The 19399-nt window shown below is 38.2% G+C and overlaps 1 protein-coding gene across 1 annotated transcript in view; it reads right to left on the minus strand.

Moving 5' to 3' along the window:
* The window catches only part of LOC109916804 (cationic amino acid transporter 2), a 38340-nt gene extending 19245 nt beyond the window's left edge, over window positions 1-19095 (minus strand). Inside the window, exons 1-5 of the mRNA XM_020516553.2 lie at window positions 18717-19095; window positions 16712-16867; window positions 15017-15182; window positions 13526-13662; window positions 1499-1721 (exon numbers count right to left, since the gene is read on the minus strand). Coding sequence (XP_020372142.2) covers window positions 1499-1721; window positions 13526-13662; window positions 15017-15182; window positions 16712-16867; window positions 18717-19092 — 1058 coding nt within the window. The 5' untranslated portion in view covers window positions 19093-19095. The remainder of the gene's footprint in view (window positions 1-1498; window positions 1722-13525; window positions 13663-15016; window positions 15183-16711; window positions 16868-18716) is intronic.
* Window positions 19096-19399: the final 304 nt, after the last annotated feature.

The raw sequence follows: 19399 nt of genomic DNA on the forward strand, positions 1-19399 counted from the left end.
TATCTTCCACAGATTAGGCACAGTACTCATTCCAGTTCAGGATGACATGTGTTTGCTTCTAGGGCACTCGTAGAAAAAAAAGACAATTTAAATGTGGAGTAAGAGCAGTTATTTAAGGCTGCAAATGTTTCTCAATTTTAGAGATTGTCTCAGACAATGTTCTGCAATTCATGAATGATCAGTTTAAGAGATTCACAACAGAATCAGGAATCAATCATGTTACGAGTTCTCCCCTTCTTCTATAGACAATTGAGTAATGGATGTTCACCGTCAGAGTCACTTATGAGTAAAAGATTGAGAGTGGAAATTCTATTACTATAGCAAAAACCTTGGACTAAGTCTAACATCACAAGACCATGAGAGAATGAGAGAAATTCAGAATGGCCACTAAAGGAAACAGCAGAATTGGTACAATTCCAGGCACAGAGTGAAGATTTTGTCAGGTTTGGTACCAGGCAGAAGGTTTGGAACCAGGCAGAATGTTTGGATCAGAGATAGTAAATCAGAAGATACAGTCCTCAGAAAAGCAATATAGGCAGGTGTTACACTGTTTGAATATCAGTATGAACATCAGAATGAATAGAAAGCATAGATTTTTGTCAAAGCATTGAGAACAAACGATTTTGAATATATAGAAAATGGATAATGAGAACAGGACCACATTACCTTGCAATATGGTACACTGATTGCAGAAATGGTGGCAGATCATTACCTCATTAAACAATTGTGTGAACCACAGTAAAACAAACAGCATTCGACAAAGACTTTTGGATATGAGAGGCGGGGGGATGGTGGTGTTTGGTGCATGTTGAAGATAGTGAGAATGTAAATAGTTTAAATAAATTATTGAAGTCATGTTAGCATAAAAGTTGAGAGAAAGCGGGCTGGGGGGGAGGTGGGGGCATGGGTAGATGTAGTATAAGAAGAACACATATATTAATTATATGATGTACAGTTAAAATAACCATAGTCCCAAAGGACTACGGGGCTGCTCTCCAATTGGAGAGTAGGTGAGACAACTATTTTGCTGGTTTAACCTGAGGGTCACTACACACCTCCGGTGAAGAGAGAGGTTGTAAAGGAGAAGCCTTCATGGTAACCTCAGCTGGTGGCATTATAAAGCAGCTGTCCAACCAACTGAGCTAACTGACCACACTGAGAGGAATAGAATAACTGTACTCGAGCGCTATAATACAAAAATCAGCAATCTGTACATTAAACCGCAAAAAGTAGCGTTTGTTGGGCCTCTTGAGGTCAGACAATAGTCACTCCTAGATAAGGCAGACTCCATGGGCACTTAATAGGGTTGCATCAATGTTATTGTTGCACCATAATGGAAGCAGATCAATACAGTAATAAATGAATTTCTTGGAAATGTTATGCAAGAAGCAGCATGCAATGTCAATACATTTGAAGGATAGGAGTCTTGCTATGCTAAAAATGTGCATTTTGTTACTAACTTTATTAGATTGAGGAACGAATTAGATTATTGTCATACCTTGTTGAAAGTGCACACAGAGAGCCCACAGCCACAAAGTATTTCGCAGCACTCCATTGCACATACTCAAAGGTCCCAGGGATTGGGTTTTTAATATCAAGCAGATAGTAAGGCATCATAAGTGTAAGAGCAGCAGAAACCCCAAAGTAGGCTAAGAAGCAAATGACAAGAGATGCTATAATCCCAACTGGGATGGACTTCTGAGGATTTTTCACCTCTTCACCTGGGGAAATAGTAAAATAAAAAGAATCAGTGTGAGATACAATGGAGAAAAATAATATGAGATTCCTTCCATATCTTTTAAACAATATTATCACGAGTCGCAGCTTCAATAATTACTTGCTCATGTAATCGTCATAGAAAAATAATAACCTTGAAATTGATATGACACTGATAGTGAAAGAATCTGAAATAATAATTACGAGGTTAAAGAATTATTTTAAACAGTGTGATCAATGCATTTCCTTTGGGGTTGTTTAATTGACTATGGATTTAAAATAAATAAAATCTATATCCTGCAGCACTACTTCATTGAATCCCCAGTCACAAATCATGGGAGGAACTGAGTGATGTAAGTATTTTCAAATCAACTTATTTAGAGGTGTTATGATACACCTGTGGAGCAGATAGGCCTTAAACACAGGACTCCTGGCTTAGAGGTACAAACACTACCACTGCACCACAGAGCCCGTGAGTGGTGCATAATTAAAGAATAAACATTGACTTGCAGAGAAATGATTAAAATCTGCTGGTGCGTATTTGTCGGTTTATCTAAGAGCATAATATATGCAACAAGTGCAAGAATATAACATGGAGTTGCTCAAGCCTGCTCCACCATTCAATACAATCACAGGTGATCCTCACCTTAAATCTTTGAAAGACCAAGAATCTATATCCGTCCCCTATAAATACAATTCAACAATAGAGTATCCACAATCCTCTGGGGTAAAAATTTCTAAAGATTCACAATCCTTTTAGTGAAGAAATTTCTTTTCCTCTCAATCTAAGTGACTGTTCCCTTATCTTGAGACTGTGCTCCTCATGTTCTAGACCATCCAGCGATGTCCTAGGACTAGGATGAAATCCTAAGACTTTTTCAGATTCTAGTCCCGTATGTTTCTCCGATACTCCTTCTCAGCTGATATTAATGATACATCACTGTCTACCCTATGAATACTGTGCAATATCTCCTTTCAATCATGTATGTTTCAATGAGATTGCCTCTCAAAATTCCAAACTCCATAAACTTAAATCACTCAGCCTGACATATAGGATATATTTTCGTGCCAGGAACCAATCTAAAACATCTTCAATGCTTGCAATAAATGTTTGTCCATATTTAAACTTGAAAACCAAAACTGTCACAGGCCTCCGGATGTGGTCTCATCGAGACCCTACGTAATTATAGCAGGACTTCTTCATTGAAGTAGTCCAGCTTTCTTACAGAAAATGTCAACGTGCCATTTGCCTCCTTAATTGATTGCTGTCTGAATACAATTAAGTTCCTCTGAATATCAGCAATTATATGTTTAATGCCTTTTAAGATATATTCTGTTTTTCTATTGTTACTCCACCTTGACCTAACCTGTCATACATATATTGTGGTGAAGATTTTTGGGAAGCCAGAGGATTGTGAAACCTTTAAAACCCAGCAGAGGATAACTAAAAAAAAAATAAGTGGGGAAAAGATGACATATGAGGGTAAGCTAACTAGTAATACTAAAGAAGATTGCAAGAGTTTTTTTTAGATATATAAAAGGTAAGAGAGAGTTAAGAGTCGGTGTTGGACTGCTGAAAAATGACAGAGGACAAGTAGTAATGGAGAACAAAGAAATAGCAAATGAGCTGAGTAGGCACTTTGCATCAGCCTTCAAGATGAAAATTATTATAGAACATAGAACTACACAGCACAGCACAGGCCCTTCGGCCCACGATGTTGTGCCGAACTTTTACCCTCAACCTAAAGTCTATCTAACCTCCTTTTCCACCCCTACCTTATACTATCATCCATATGCCTATCTAATAGCCACTTAAATGCCCCTAATGAGGCCGACTCCACTACCCTCTCCAGCAATGCACTCTACGCCCCTACCACTCTCTAAGTAAAGAACCTACCTCTGACATCTCCCCTATATCTACCTCCACTCACTTTAAAACTATGCCCCCCTCGTAATAGTTACCTTCACCCTAGGAAAAAGTCTTTGGCTATCCACTCTATCTATACCTCTGATCTTTTTATACACCTCTTTCAAGTCACCTCTCATCCTTCGTTGCTCTAAAGAGAAAAACCCTAGCTCTCTCAACCTTTCCTTGTAAGACCTTCCCTCCATTCCAGGCAACAACCTAGTAAATCTCTTCTGCACCTTTTCCAACACTTCCACATCTTTCCTGTAATGAGGGGATCAGAACTGGACACAATACTCCAGATGTGGTCGAACCAGGGTTTTGTATAGCTCCAGATGTGGGTGTGCCAGGGTTTTGTATAGCAACATACTAGCAACATACCAGAACTTCTAGACAGTCGGTGGCACAGGTGAGTGTAGTGGTCATCGCTAAGGAGAAAGTATTGGGGAAGCTGAAAGAATAAAGGTGAATAAGTCATTTGGACGGGATGGATCACATCCTAAAGTTCAGAAGAAGATAGCTGAGGAATTGTGGAGGCATTGGTGGTGATTTTTCAGTAATCACTGCAGTCAGGGAGAGTCCCAAAGGACTGTAAATTGGTTAATGTGGTACCCTTGTTTAAAAAGGGAGAGAGGCAGAAGAGAGGAAACTATAGGCTGGTTAGCCTGACCTCAGTCATTGGTAAGATTTTAGAGCCCATTATTAAGGATGAGATTGCAGAGTACTTGGATGTGTAAGTTAAAAAAGGGCTGAGTCAACACGGCTTCATCAAGGGGAGGCCATGCCCAACAAATCTGTTAGAATCCTAAAGGAGGTAACATAGTAAGGGTAGTTAGGCAAAGGAGAGCCGGTGGATGTGATCTATTCAGATTTCCATAGGGCCTTTGACAAGGTGCCGCATAGGAGGCTGCTAAATAAGATTAGAGCCCATGGTGATGGGGCAAAGTACTGGCATGGATAGAGAATTAGATGATTGGCAAAATGCAGACAGCGAGAAAAAGGGTCTTTTTCAGGATGGTAACCAGTGACTCGTGGAGTTGGACAGGGATCAATGCTGGGACCACAAGAATTCACATTATACGTAAACAATCGGATGAAGGAACTGAAGGCATTGTTGCTAAGTTTACAGATGACACAAAGATAGGTGAAGGTCAGGTAGTGTTGTGGAAGCATGAAGGCTGCAGAAGGACTTGGAGAGGCTAGGAGAGTGGACAAAGAAGTGGAAAATGGAATATAATGTGAGAAAGAGTGGAGTTATGCACTTTCATTGGAAGAATATAGGCATGCGCTATTTTCTAAATGGGGAAAGGCTTCAGAAATCTGAAGCACAAAGGGACTTAGGAATCTCTTAAGGTTAACATGCAGGTTCACTTGGCAATTAGGAAGGCAAATGCAATGTTCATATTAATTTCAAGAGGGCTAGAATACAAGACTACTGCTGAGGCTGTATAAGGGTCTGGTCAGACTGCATTTGGAATATTATGAACAGTTTTAGGCTCCATTTCGAAGGAAGGGTGTGCTGGCATTGGAGGGTGTCCAGAGGAGGTTTACAAGAATGACCCCAGGAATGAAGGGCTTGTCATATGAGGAGCAGTTGAGGAGTCTGGGTCTGTACTCGATGGAGTTTGGATAGATAAGGGGGAATCTCATAAAAACTTACAGAATACTAAGACTCCTGGATATAGCAGACATGGAGAAGATGTTTCTACTGGTAGGAGAGACTAGAACCCAAAGGCACAGCCTCAGAGTGAAGGGATAACCCTCTAGAACTGAGATGAGGAGGATTTTTTCAGCCAGAGTGTGGTGAACCTGTGGAGCTCACTGCCATAAAAGGCTGTAGAGGCCAAGTCATTGCGTGTATTTAAGACAGAAATAGATAGGTTCTTTATTAGTAAGGGAATCAAGGGTTATAGGGAAAAGGCAAGGAAATGAGTTTGAGAAACATATCAGTTATGATCAAATGGCAGAGCAGACTCAATGGGCCAAATGATCTAATTCTGTTCCTACATCTTATGGCTTTTCTATATTTTAGCACAATATCCTTGCCCTGCTCAAAACTGCTATTCCCACTTAACATAGTATCATCAGCAAGTTTAAATGCATTACTTTCTGACACTTTATCTATGTCAGGAATGTTATTAATGTACTCTGACGGGAGGTGTGCACCGATAATCAACTTTCACTACTTCATAAGCTATACCAATACTGTAATTACTTTGTTTTATCGTGAAAATAATGAATTTTACTGCTGTTATCTCAAAGAAAAGAAACTATCACCAGGTTTTCTTCAAAAAAATTAAAAGTGACTTTCTTATTATAAACAAACTTATGCTTTAAACAAGTAACAAAGCTGGTTATCAATGAACCTACAATGCAGAATTAAACTACCTTACCCCTGATTCCGAACACACATTAAAAAACAACAAGATAAGATAGTACAGGTCTGCAGTGAAAGCATGGATTTGGAAAAGAGATGCAAAAAATTAAGATCACCCCTGTCAACCAAGTGTACAAATTCAGAAGACAGAATGCATTGACTTCTCAAGTTCCTTTGACTTTGTGTTGACAAGGTACAGTTCCTGATAGTCACAGGGTGATGGAAGATCTTTGGATCCATATTTTAGATTCAGGCAGGAAACTGTTAGGAGACCTAATATTTGAAAAGTTATCAAGTGTTGAAACTACTTCACTGACTTTTTTTTGATTTTGCTTTAAGGTTTAACACTCACTGACTGAGTGAGAGCTGATTTCTGCTGCTGCTTCTTTAACAATTCTCATCTCACATCTCTGAAAACACACTTGACGCCAGAGGCTGTTGCTAGGTAATGAACATCACAATTCCTGTGGTTTCTACATGTCTGCTTGTCTAACAGTTAACGGTCATAAAATCCACATTTTCTCTCTTTCTGAAAGTCTTTTCTAGAGCATTTTTGCAAAAAGAACTTGCTTCTTAAGTAAATAGCAGATAATCTGTAGTGCTGTTTGACCTTTTGACTTTGTTTCCATTAAATCACATATGTGTTATTTTACGATGCACAAAGACACATCTATAAAAAAAAGCAGAAACATTACATTCATTCATCCTCATTCTGTCTGTGTATGTATAATTTCTTGTTATCTTTTTAATCTCAAAACTGTTCCAACATCTTGATTCTTGATCATGTGTCTGCACTTATATTATGTTTTCCAGTGATACAAACAAGTCATTTGGTATTAACAAACTCTATCGAAACAGTCCAGAATTTGTATTTTAAATTTCTCTACAAAGGCCAAGGGATTATAATCAGTGTAAATTAGCAGTTGCAACAGCTGTAAATTTTTAAATGTCTAATGGGGTAGTAATAATCCAACAATTTCTTTTTGTCGCTTTGAAAAGGACCCTAAGCAACAGGAACACCACTGCTCCCCTCCCCCCCATCCCTCCCTCAAGTCTGTAGCTTTAATTGCCAATAAAATGTTTAGTGAAGTCAGGGACAGCCAACATGGTTCATTCATTAGGATTGCCTTCAGCTTCATATAAAGCTATTTGGGACTTATTGGCTATTTTACATTTGCCTGTTTTCATAATAAATCTGTCAAAAATGCAGCTATTGTACTAAATATTGATGAAAATCTTCAATACGAGCCATGCTTCTGCAAAAAGCTCATGATTTTCCATGTTTATATTTAGGAATAAAGAAATTTATCAAAGACTTTAATTTTGCTGTCCTTGGCTAGACATGAATTTTCCCTATAATGTGTCCTACGTAAGTGATTTTTGCTTCGGCAAACAACACTCGGCAAAAAAATACTCAAGTAATTATGAATGTTTAAATGAAACTTCCTGCTGTTTAACATGTCCTTCCCAAGTGTTCCTGAACATTGATTTGACATCTAAGTAAACAACACATATCGGTACGTCAATTTCAACATGGCTAATAGGTCTTTGGAATGTATCTGGAATGTCTTTAAATGTGAATGGCATGACTTTGAATTGATACACGACATGTAGTGTAACAAAAGCTGATTTCTCTTCAGTTGTTGATATCATTTGTACTTGCCAGTTCTTCTACATTATAATCAATCTTGGTTATGAATGAGGCTCTGCCAACCCTATAATATAATTTTCTAACCAAGAAATCAGTTTTTGTTACTGCAACTACTTTTCTGTAGTAATTAAGGAACTAATCAATTTAAGGAACTAATAGCTCTGGGGAACTCTGTCTGCTTTAACTACGTGCATTCAAGTGATTTTTTAACATGTTTTCAGTCACTGTTTTTACCAGAGCTTGCTTTCCAAGGTTTAAAGTATAAGGATATTGTTTTGTTAATACTGATTCCCCTATGCCATTATCATGTCTGGCTAAAGATGTACAACCCAACATATTTCCTTTAATTCCTTTAGCAACCTAATTAGATTCTCTCATTATTTTTCCACAAAATTTGAGAAAATAGTATCTAACTGTCCCAATGTTTCAGTATTTTCTAATTGAAAGTTCCCTTTGTGAATTGTCTACATCTCTTTCTACTTCACTGTCATTTTCTACCTGCTCCACTATTTTTACTACTTGCTCCTGTCCAAATTTCTCTCTATAATTATATCATTCTAATATGTTATAGTAACATAACCAATTCTTCTTCCCGTTATCTAGCGAGTCCATCAGACGACATAGTTTACTAATCCTATTAATTATCTTGTATGGATCACTGAATGTTGCTTTCAGAGGTTTGTCTTTTAAAGGGAAGAACATTAAAATTTCATTGCCTGTTTGAAATGTTCTGGTTTCAACTCATTTATATGCCCATTCTTTCATCTTTGCATGTAATGCCTTTATGTGCTACCTTGCATGCTCCTGTGAGTTTCTCTAGAAACAGAAACATAAATCCAATATTGCAGATTTGTCTCTCTGTCTTGAAGCATTTTCCTTGATCAATTTTCATGGACCTCCTATCTCATGACGAATAGATTAATTCAAATTAACTAAGCCCTGTGGATTCATTTGGACAACCTCTGGTAATAAATAACAGAGAATCCAGACCTTTGTCCTAATCCTGAAAATGTTCATGACAGTCTGCTTTAAACATTGTCTTGAAAGTCTAATGGTATCTCTCTAAACCTTCCCATGTTTATGGATGATACACGGTAAGCTTCAACGGTTTTATACCCAAGTTAATTATTATATTTTGGAAAAAAACAGACATTAAGTTGGAGTTTGCTCAACTCTAAAGTTGGAACCCTGGAGCAACTGTATTTCTATTCATAGCACATGACGTCAAAAATTGTGCTCATTTTCCCACTATAAGGAATTGCTTCTGGAAATTGAGTTGTTATATGCATAATTCTAAAAATATACTGGTGTCCCATTTTTGTTTTAGGCAACAGTTTTACACAGTCTTACAACACTTTACCAGAACTCAAAACTGGTGTGGCCATAAGGATGATTGTTTGATTATAAATTGACGTTTTCTCATTACCTAACAAGTATGGCATGTTTGACATAATTGGGCTAGAACTTTATGAAGACCTGGCCAGTAAAAAAAAATCAGTTCCTCAATGCTTGATTTTGTTCATATTTCTACATGTCCTGCCATACAAATTTCATATGCTACCCACAATATTTTAATCTGATATCTGGGCAGTGACACTGTCTAATGAATAAGTGTCCACTGGTCTCCACCCCTCATCAGAATTCTATTTTTAACAAAATAACACATTGTAACTCCTTCAGCCTCAACCTCAGTGTGGGCTAATTGTATTAACCTGCTTAACTCCAGATTTGCTTGATGAACCTCAATAAAAGAAGATTTACGAAACACTTCTTCTGCGTTATCCCCATCTTCGGCTACTCTAACATGTTTGTGATATCACTTTCACCTCTGGTGATGGTCTTTGTTTAGCCATTGTTTTGGTCATCTGTAAGGGCTACATGTTATTTTAATTGAAATAGAAAATGGAAAAATTGAGGTTTGGTTTGAAAAGAAATGACTAGCTTTTTTACAACTCAAAGGAAAAGTGAAACTGTGTGGGGTTCATTTGTTGGTCACAAAAGGTCATGTAATTTTTGGAGAAACTGGATTTGACACTATTGTGAAACACCCTGGCATCATGTTCATTTGAGTTGAAAAGAAATCCGCCCAGCAACAGTTTTTGGAATTCATTTGTAGATTGTCACAGAACTGAGAGAGGGGCAGTTGCACTCACACCTCCTGTACATGAAAGTCTCCCTCTGTCTCTCCCTGTCCCTTTGTGAATTGTAGAAAAACAATAGTCAAATGCTTTGAAAAGGTGAACTTCTAACCCGCGTAAAGAACTAGGTCCAACTGACTGGCTACCAAATTGGGGATCTTCTGTGGTCAGCATATGTGTGATATTGTCACCAAGGTCCAAAAGAACTGTACAATGTCACATCATTGCACTCTTGTAATTGTGACTGTTCAACTGCAGAATTGTTCCTTATTGCTTATGTTTTCCACCCATCATTTTTCTGTAGAAGTATTTGTCTTATCTATCCAATTTGTGAACAATGTGTGTATGCTTGAATTTAAAAGAGGCAATATTTAAGTTTGCATATTAGTAATTAATAATCCATTTTACCACTTATTAAAGAATATGTTTGGTTCTAATAAATAAATTTTGTTTTCTGGATTATGGCGGAAACATGATGTAAGTTTTATTTTAACCGCATTTAGATTCTTTATGATTATGTTCAAAACTACAAGTTTACTCTTGTCAAATCATTATCTGGGAGTAAGTCAAATCTATCCGTGCATAATGCCTGAACAATTCCTTTCCACTGTTCCAGACATTAAGTCATACTCTAAATGCACTATATACAAAGGAATGTGTATATATTCTCCACTAATTCTATTTATTAAAACTTTGATTTTCAATGTGTTGTCTGAATTTTTTTAAAAAGTCCTTCTCCAGCAAAGGGGTAGCTCCTGTATCCCTTAATATAATTCAGGGTTTAGCCATAAATAAGAGGTTACTTTTCCTTGGGACAAAAATCTTTTATAACTCTCAACTACCTCATTCACCTCTCATGCACTCACAGCTACGTATACCTTTAGTCTTACAATAGAACCAGGGTATATGCTCCACTTATGTGCTCACACCTTGGCTTTATTTGCGCTCTCTGGAGGAAGGATTATATTTTTCTCCAGCACAGGAGATGGAGTAGCTCCTGTGTCCCTTAATATAATTCTGGGCTTGGTGACATCATTTTAAGATGAAGGAATTATCCTTCCTTTTGATTAAAAAAAATCTCTTTATATCTCCCATCCAAATTATTCACTTCTGCACTCCCAGCAGTATTTACTTTCGCTCTTAATGTTGTAGGAAAAGCTACACTTTGATCTATGGTGTCATAATTTGAGTTCCTTTTTCAGCCTCACAAACCACAATAAGTCCCATTGCCTTCCTAAACAACTCCATGTGTTCTGAATGAAGGTGGCCTGCTTCATTACAATGGAAATCTTTAGGTCTTTGATTCCCACTTCCGCGGTCAGCACTTTCCTGTTTTGTCTGGACACAAATGCCTGGCCATCCTTTCTTTATTGTGGCTACTGGCTTCCTTTCACTCTCCCACCTTTTCTATCCTTGCATTTATGAGGGTGACAAGAAAATGGTTTAATTTTATGGATCAGCTCATAATTATCAGCCATCTCTACTGGCTATCCAACAGTTGAAACCCTCAGGCCTTCAATATGAGTTTTAATTACTGGAGGTAGCAAACTTGTAAATTCTTTAATGAGAACAATCTCTCTGAGAGCTCCATACATGCTATTTACTCCTAATACCTATAACCAACAGTCATAGGTATTTTGCTTTACCCTTTCAAATTCAACGTCAGTTTGCCCATGTTGTTTCCTTATATTTCAAAACTATTGCACAATTCATAAACTAACTCATATGTACCAAGAATGTATATTTTTCTGTTGGTTATAATGGTTATAAATACTGTGGTTGTCAACATAACTTTCATGTTTCCAAAAAATTGACATTCTTGCTTCCATTCAAATTTTCTGCCTTTCTTCAACAAATTTTTTAAATAGTGCAACAAAAATGGTTAAGTTCAGGACAAACTTGCAATGAAATCTATTCATGTCAACATGACACAAAATTTAACCTTTCATCCTAGGCATGGGAAAATCCAAAAGAGCCCTTACTTTCACTTCTATAGGTGCTGCTTGACCTTGTCCCACAGTATGCCCCAAGTAAGTTACTTCTGTGTTGGCAAATTCACCCTAAGCTGGATTAATAGCCAAATTGTCATTTTGCAGCCGAACAAGCAGTTTAGTCAGGTGGTGTAAATGTTCTTCCCAGCTTTAGCTAAATGCTACCAAATTATTGATGTAAACACAATGATGCTCAATACATTTATTGGTTATAGATAACACAGTGTGGAGCTGGAGAAACACAGCAGACCAAGCAGCATCAGAGGAGTAGGAAAGTTGACATTTCAGGTCGGGACCATTCTTCAGAAATCGAAGAAGGATCCGGACCTGAAACGTCAACTTTCCTACTCCTCTGATGCTGCTTGGCCTGCTGTGTTCCTCCAGCTCCACACTGTGTTATCTCTGACTCCAGCATCGGCAGTTCTTACAATCTCTGACTGCAACACAAAGGGACTTGGGGGTAGAGATAGTAGGAACTGCAGATGCTGGAGAATCCGAGACAACAAGGTGCAGGGCTGGATGAACACAGCAGGCCAAGCAGCATCATAGGAGCAGAGAGGCTGACGTTTCGGGCCTAGACCCTTCATTTCTGGGACTTGGGGGTACTTGTGTACGAAACACAGAAAACTAGCACACAGGTGCAGCAGGGAATCAGGAAGGCTAATGGAATGTTAGCCCTTATTTCAAGGAGGCTGGAGTATAAGAGTAGGAAATGCAGCAAATGGACAAGGTACTGGTGAGGCCACAGCTGGGGTACTGTGTGCAGTTTTAGTCCCTTTATTTTAGAAAAGATACTATTTCATTGGAAGCAGTTCAAAGAAGGTTTCATAGAGTGATTCCCTGATATGGAGGAATTGTTTTATGAGCAAAAGTTAAACAGGTTGGGACTGTATTGATTGGAATTTAGCAGAATGAGACGGGATCTTATTGAATCATATTGGTTTCTTAGGGGGTTTAATCGGCTAAATGCTGAAAGGATATTTCCCCACATGGCAGAGTCTTATGAACTGGGTGCATGTCCCTGAGCGCACAGAGTCCTTGCTGCAGCATTCAAATTGCAGGAGCAGCTCAAGGTGCAGCACTGAAGTGCGGAAACATCCTGTAAGTGAATTGGAGATGCACCATGAGGGTGTCCACTGGTTGTCACATATTGGATGCCAATGTCCATGGATGTGGTGTATATGTTGTCAATGCCCATGTAACATGTCCTGAGATGTTGAAGGTCCTTCAGAGCAAGTGGCGAGCTGAAGTTGCCAGGTACCCGTTCTGATTTCCATGCTAAGATTCCTCGACATGTAGCTTGTTGGGTGCATTTGTTAAGATAAGTAGCTATTAAAGTGATGTTTCAGTCTGGTAAGAAGGCATTTAGCAAGCAATAATTTCCCTTAATTGTCAATGTTCCCAATTTTGGGATAGACTCTCAGGACTTCTCATCCAATTCTGCCACAAATCTCTCAATAGCCCATGTTACTCAGACCCTTAGAAGATTCTGCCTGTTATCTGATACACTAATGAGTTTTGATAACAATCGTACTCACGGTCAGTATTAGTGGGAATAGCTATTTAATGCAGATTTTGACTCATATTTTAAATTCTCCATCTATCATGGTGTGATTTTAACTCATGTCCTTGCATCATTATTAGTCCAGCAACATAATCACAATGCTATTATAATTGATGGTCAACAACTTTTACATTGGTTATCTAGCATTTGTAGTCTTATTGTTTAGCTACAAAAGAACATACCTGTAGTTGCTATGCAGTCAAACCCTACAAATGCATAGAAACAAGTGGCAGCGCCAGTCAAAGTGCCACTGAATCCATAAGGCATAAATCCTCCTACTCCATAATCGCTGGTTATGTTTACAATGGAGGTCAGATTCCTAAAGAATATAAAAAAATGATAAGTACACATCGATTTTAGCAGCCCACCTGACTATATATCAGCCGCATGGCTATTATTTTGAGCATAAATTTAAAAAGCCGGCATCTGCAAGCTATTCAACGAGAGAAACGACGATGATTCTCCTTTGAGGCTTAGCCTCAAAATAACAGAGAGCAGATTTTGGACTTCGCTGTGGAGGAACTTCTTCACCTAAAGGGCTGCGGAGTTGTGGAAGTCCCTGCCCAGTGAAGCAGGTGAGGCTATGTCATTGAATGTTTTTAAGATAGATAGATAGATTTTTGAACAGTAAAGGAATTAAGGGTTATGGTGAGTGGGCAGATAAGTGGAGCTGGGTCATGAGAAGATCAGCCAGGATCTTATTAAATGGCACAGTAGGCTCGATGGGCCAGATGGCCTACTCTACTCCTATTTCTTGTGTTCGTATGATTGAGCCTGATCCTGTCCTCAGCGAAACTCTGTAAGTTGCATTTGCACTGCAGAGCAATCTGAGTTATAAACATATGAATGTGGATCAAGAATAGGTCATTCAGCCCTTTTAAGGCTGCTCCTCTACTTAATAAGATCATGCCTGATCTGATTTTAACCTCAACTCTACAATCTTGCATATCCCTGATAATTTTTCATTGCTTTCGTAATCAAGAATCTACCTACCTCTGCCTTAAAAATGTTAAGTTAGAATCATAACCATTTCACCATTTCCCTTCCATGTTGTCACCAGGAGATGGGAGTCAGGTGTAAATCACCAGCTAGCAGCCAAGCTCAGACCAGTGAGAATGGTGTCTAGGGGACCTAGGGTTTGGGGTCTGGAACCTACACTGCTCAATTGCATTCAAAGCATACAGATAAATTGGTGATACTTGTCTAAGCCAGTGGAAGGCTGCTGGAACCTCTGAATTTAATGCAACAAAAGTTAGCATTTTCAGAGTGAATGGAATTGAATTAGCCAAGAAAAGCTGCATCGATTGTGAGCAGAAAATCACAGAATAAGAACAGCACTGTCTGCACCAGCTCCTTCAAAGAGCAATCCAGTGGGTCCATTGCCCTGCTTAATTTGTACATACTGGCCAATTGTTACTCTTTTAACTATTGATCTTAAGTTAATTTTTTCATATATATGTAAACATTTGACTGCTTATCATGTATTTTTCAAATAATAGGCAAATCTTCATTCAAAGGTGGCAACGGTGAACTGTTAAGTGCTATAGTAGTAAAACACCACACACTGGGATTGTACAGCTTTCACAGGCTGAGAAAATGATCCTTTGCTTTGACACACATTCACTCCACACCTCCGATGTGCAATGACAAGTAGGGGGAAGGCTGGGACATACCGTGCTTCTGCGGTGATGTTCAACAGCACCTCAGTAGTAATGCTCCAGTTATAAATGTTTCCTTTAATGCAACCTCCGATAATAACAAACATAAGCACGAGGCCATTAATCGTTGTAAAGATTTTATTTACTGTTGTTGATTCTTTTGCACCAAATGAGAGGAGTCCTAAAAAGGGGAGGATGAGGAAATATTTTAGTTATGTCTTGACGAGGACACTTTCATGCATTACCTTCTCCCACCTTACCCCATTTGATCCTATCAACATATCCTTCTCATCCATTCTCCTTCATGTTCTTATCTGACTCTTTCTTAAATTCATCTGTGCTACTTGTTTTAACCACTTCATGTGAGCTCCAACTTTTCACCACTTCTGTTTTTTATGAATCCACCATCAGTGTTCTTAATGAGGGAGAGGGGACTTGCATTATTAGATTGCCTTTAGGATTTCCCAAAAAAAACTCTTGGAAATTAACCAGTGATTATCCAACTAAGAACATAAGCCAGTCAGCCAAAGATCTTGCTAAGGGAAATGCTATACTTTAATTAATAACCAAATTACTATGCATGTAGATAAAGAAAACATAATTATAAATAGCCAGCATGGCAAAATTCTCGGAATTCTTTGGGTAGATAATGCAAATGTGTACTTAGAAATTGCAGTGCACACAGACTTCAAAAAGAGAAACAAAGAAAACATTAAAGGATTGAAGCAGATAGTTTGCAGTAACCGAGGGGTATAGAATGAGGGGCCATATATACAAGCAAACCTATGTATGAGAGATTTAAAACACAGAGCAGGAGAAACTACTTTGCATGATGAATTGTTTCATTTACTTCTAAAGTTAGTGCTCAACTTGGAAACAAAATCGACTTTGAAGATGAAAATGGATAGACGTGTGGGAAAAAAGGATTGAAAGGACATGGAAACAAATTAAGTAAATATGATTAGAATCAATGGCTTTCATAAAGGTTAAATTCTGACACCAAGTGGTTACGTCAAGATGGTCTGTATGACTCGGTGAGACCTCAAAAGGGTTAACTGACTTCAAAAGATAAGATAAGTTTTGTCCATCAGGAATGTAAAGGACTGTTCATGGGTGGAGCCAATCATGTTGTGTTTGTGTCTTAATTAGTTCTGCTTCTGATTCTGTATTTGTTTTTCTGCTGTGTGAGAATGTTTCATTAGCTGTAATTTGAACCTATCCTCTCATTAAGCCTGATGTCTTAGAATCAAATGATGTTACAAGCTATTAAGTAATATCTAAGAAACCTGTTTACTATTCATCAATATTGAGCCTAACATCTGCCTAAGATGTTATGTGGACACCCTTCCCCATATACAGCCTAGACTAATACTAGCAAGAACGATTGGTGGTGACAAATCTACCCCAAGGTATCTAGGTTATAATTAACACTGGTCAAAAATCACAGGTTATAGTCTAACAGGTTTATTTGAAAACATAAGCTTTCAGAGCTCAGCTCCATCCTCCTGAGGAACGGGCTGAGTTCCGAAAGCTTGCATTTTCAAATAAACCTGTTGAACTATAACTTGGTGTCCACCCCAGTCCAACACTGGCATCTCCACATCATATCTAACACTATAAGAATCTATTGCCATGTTGAAACTTCAATGTATTTTTTGAAACCGATCGCAAAATTTCTAATATAATAATGATATTATAAATTAATGTTACCTGCCAATAGAATTATCAAACACACCGCAAAGAAATCTGGATATTTGGCCAATCCTGGTGCATCCATTTTCACATGGCTGCTGAGAAAGTTTTCAATGGGTTTGCCTAACAGTTCATCAAAGGTACCACTCCATGCTCTCGCCACACTAGATGTGCCTGAAGTAGAAAAAAAATTGTAAAATGAGACTGGGTAAAAGTATTTTTATTTTCAGGAAACTAACTGGTGATAATTTTGTCTTTTGCCAATAGAGTAAACCAGATATTATCAGATTGGTCATCTACGATACATCCAGTGTGATTTTCATACCATTAAAATCAATTGGAATAAAAATCAAAGGAGGTCCAAAAAAGGCACCTCAATGATGTATGATGTTCATTATTGGGAAAATATTGGCATTCAGTCTTAAGGAAGAAGTGGCAGGACATTTAGAAAATCATAACACAATTAAACAGAGTGAAACAAACACACAAATCATTGGAGAAACTCAGCAGGTCTGGCAAAATCTGTGGAGAGAAAACAAAATTCGCATTTTGACTTTATTATGACTCTTCCTCAGGAGGTAGAGACTCTTCTTCTGAAAAAGAGTCATACTAGGCTTGAAATGTCAATTCTGTTTCTCTCTTCACAGATGATGCCAGACATGCAGAATTTCTTCAGCAATCATGTTTGATAAATATTAAATTTCTCTAGGAATGTTATAAGCAGGATGAGTAAAGGGGAACCAGTGGATATAGAGTATTTGGATTTCCAAAAGACAATCAATAACGTTTCAATAAAAAAAGTTACTACACGAGATAAGAGCCTGAGGCATTGACATTAGCTTGGATAGAGGTTTGGCTAACCGGAAACAAAGAGCTAAGGGTCTGAGGAAGAGTCACTGGATCCAAAATGTTATCTCTCTCCACAGATGCTGCCAGACCTGCTAAACTTTTCCAGCAATTTATGTTTTTGTTTCTGATCTATAGCATCTGCAGTTCTTTCGGTTTTTAGCTAAGATACATGGGCCTTTTTCAATTTTGCAACCTGGGGGAATGCCACAGGGATCACTGGCAGGGTAGGAAATATTTCTACACTGTTTTAATTGGATGATGTGGTTTGGGTGCATTGAGGCACATTTGCTGTTGATAGAAAGATCGGTGGGAAAGCAAATTGTGAGGAGGGTACAAAGGACCATCTTTTATAGCGGCAGAAGAATTCTTTCGCCATTGAAAGTAGGGGTTGCGAAGGGGTGTTGAAGAGGTGAAGAGAAAGCAACTTTGCTTTTAAATGGGGAGAGACCAAAGAAATTAGAGTTACATTGCAATGATCAGGGCGCATCATGTACTTTAAACACAAAAAATGTTAGCTTTCATGTAAAGCAATTAATTAGGGAGGCAAGTATTCATTGCAAAGAGGATGGAATATAAACAGCAGAAAATCTTGCTACAACTATACAGAGCATTGTTAAGATCATACCTAAGGCACTATGTACTGCTTTGGTCTCCTTATTTAAGGTAAGCTTCACTTGCATTGGATTAATTCAGAGAAAGTTCACTAGGTTGATTCCTGGGATGAAGTATTGTCTTCAGAGGACATACTGAGCTGATTGGGCCTATGCTCATTGCAGTTTGGAAGAATGAGTGGAGATATTATTTAAGCATAGCATTCTAAGGAGATTTGACAGGATGTGTGCTGAGAGGATGTTTCTCTCATGGGAAGTTTAGCAGAAGTTGCAATGAGGCTGATCACCCATTTGGGAAGAAGATGAGGAGGAATATTTCCACTTGGTAATCTTTGGAATCCTCAATCCTAAAAAACTGTGGAATCAATGAATACATCCAAGGCTGAGATAGACAAGTAAAATCCCAATGGTAGCAGAAGTAGCACTAATGGGGCTGAAATTCCAACACACTAGTGATAGAACTATTAATACAAAATTCCAATGACTTTGTTTCATTACATTATCAACTAAGGTACTATATTGCTACAATGATAACAAGAGGATAATAATAGGTAGATACTTGCCAATGACATATGAGAGAATTAAATTCCAACCGGTAATGAAAGCCAAAAATTCTCCAATGGTAACATAGCTGTAGAGGTAAGCCGATCCAGTCTTTGGTACCCTCGCACCAAACTCTGCATAACATAGACCTGCCAACACTGATGCAAGTGCAGCAATTAGGAAAGAGATTACAATGCTGGGCCCAGATTGTCTTTTGGCAACTTCTCCAGCCAACACATATACACCAGCACCCAGCGTGCTTCCAATGCCCAGAGCAATGAGGTCAATGGTCGATAAACAGCGTCGGAGATTGGTCTCTTGAATGCTATCCGCTGTCACTATTTTTCTCCGAATAAGGCACTGAGCAAATGATTGCATTGGACCACAGGAAATCATCTTGTTGAGAAAACAACAGAAAAAGGAGGAATTATGAAGCAAGCAAAATCTATCGCACAATACTTGTATCCACTGACAAAGTCAGTTGTGTGTTACTTTCTGACAACTCAATGAGATTACAGCATATTTGGTTTAGCTTCAAAGATACTTAAATATAAGAAAACGATTGTTTTTTTTGTTGATGAGCCATTTAATCGCAGCTGTTCTGGCCAATTATGTCATATCAGAACATTTCTTTCACTGTTCCACAACAGTTAATTGCTACAAAATGTTGATGTTACTCTTTGGCTTTTCAATTGTGATGTGG

This window comes from Rhincodon typus, chromosome 12, assembly GCF_021869965.1.
Source record: "Rhincodon typus isolate 14 chromosome 12, sRhiTyp1.1, whole genome shotgun sequence".
NCBI classification, from domain to species: Eukaryota; Metazoa; Chordata; class Chondrichthyes; order Orectolobiformes; family Rhincodontidae; genus Rhincodon; species Rhincodon typus.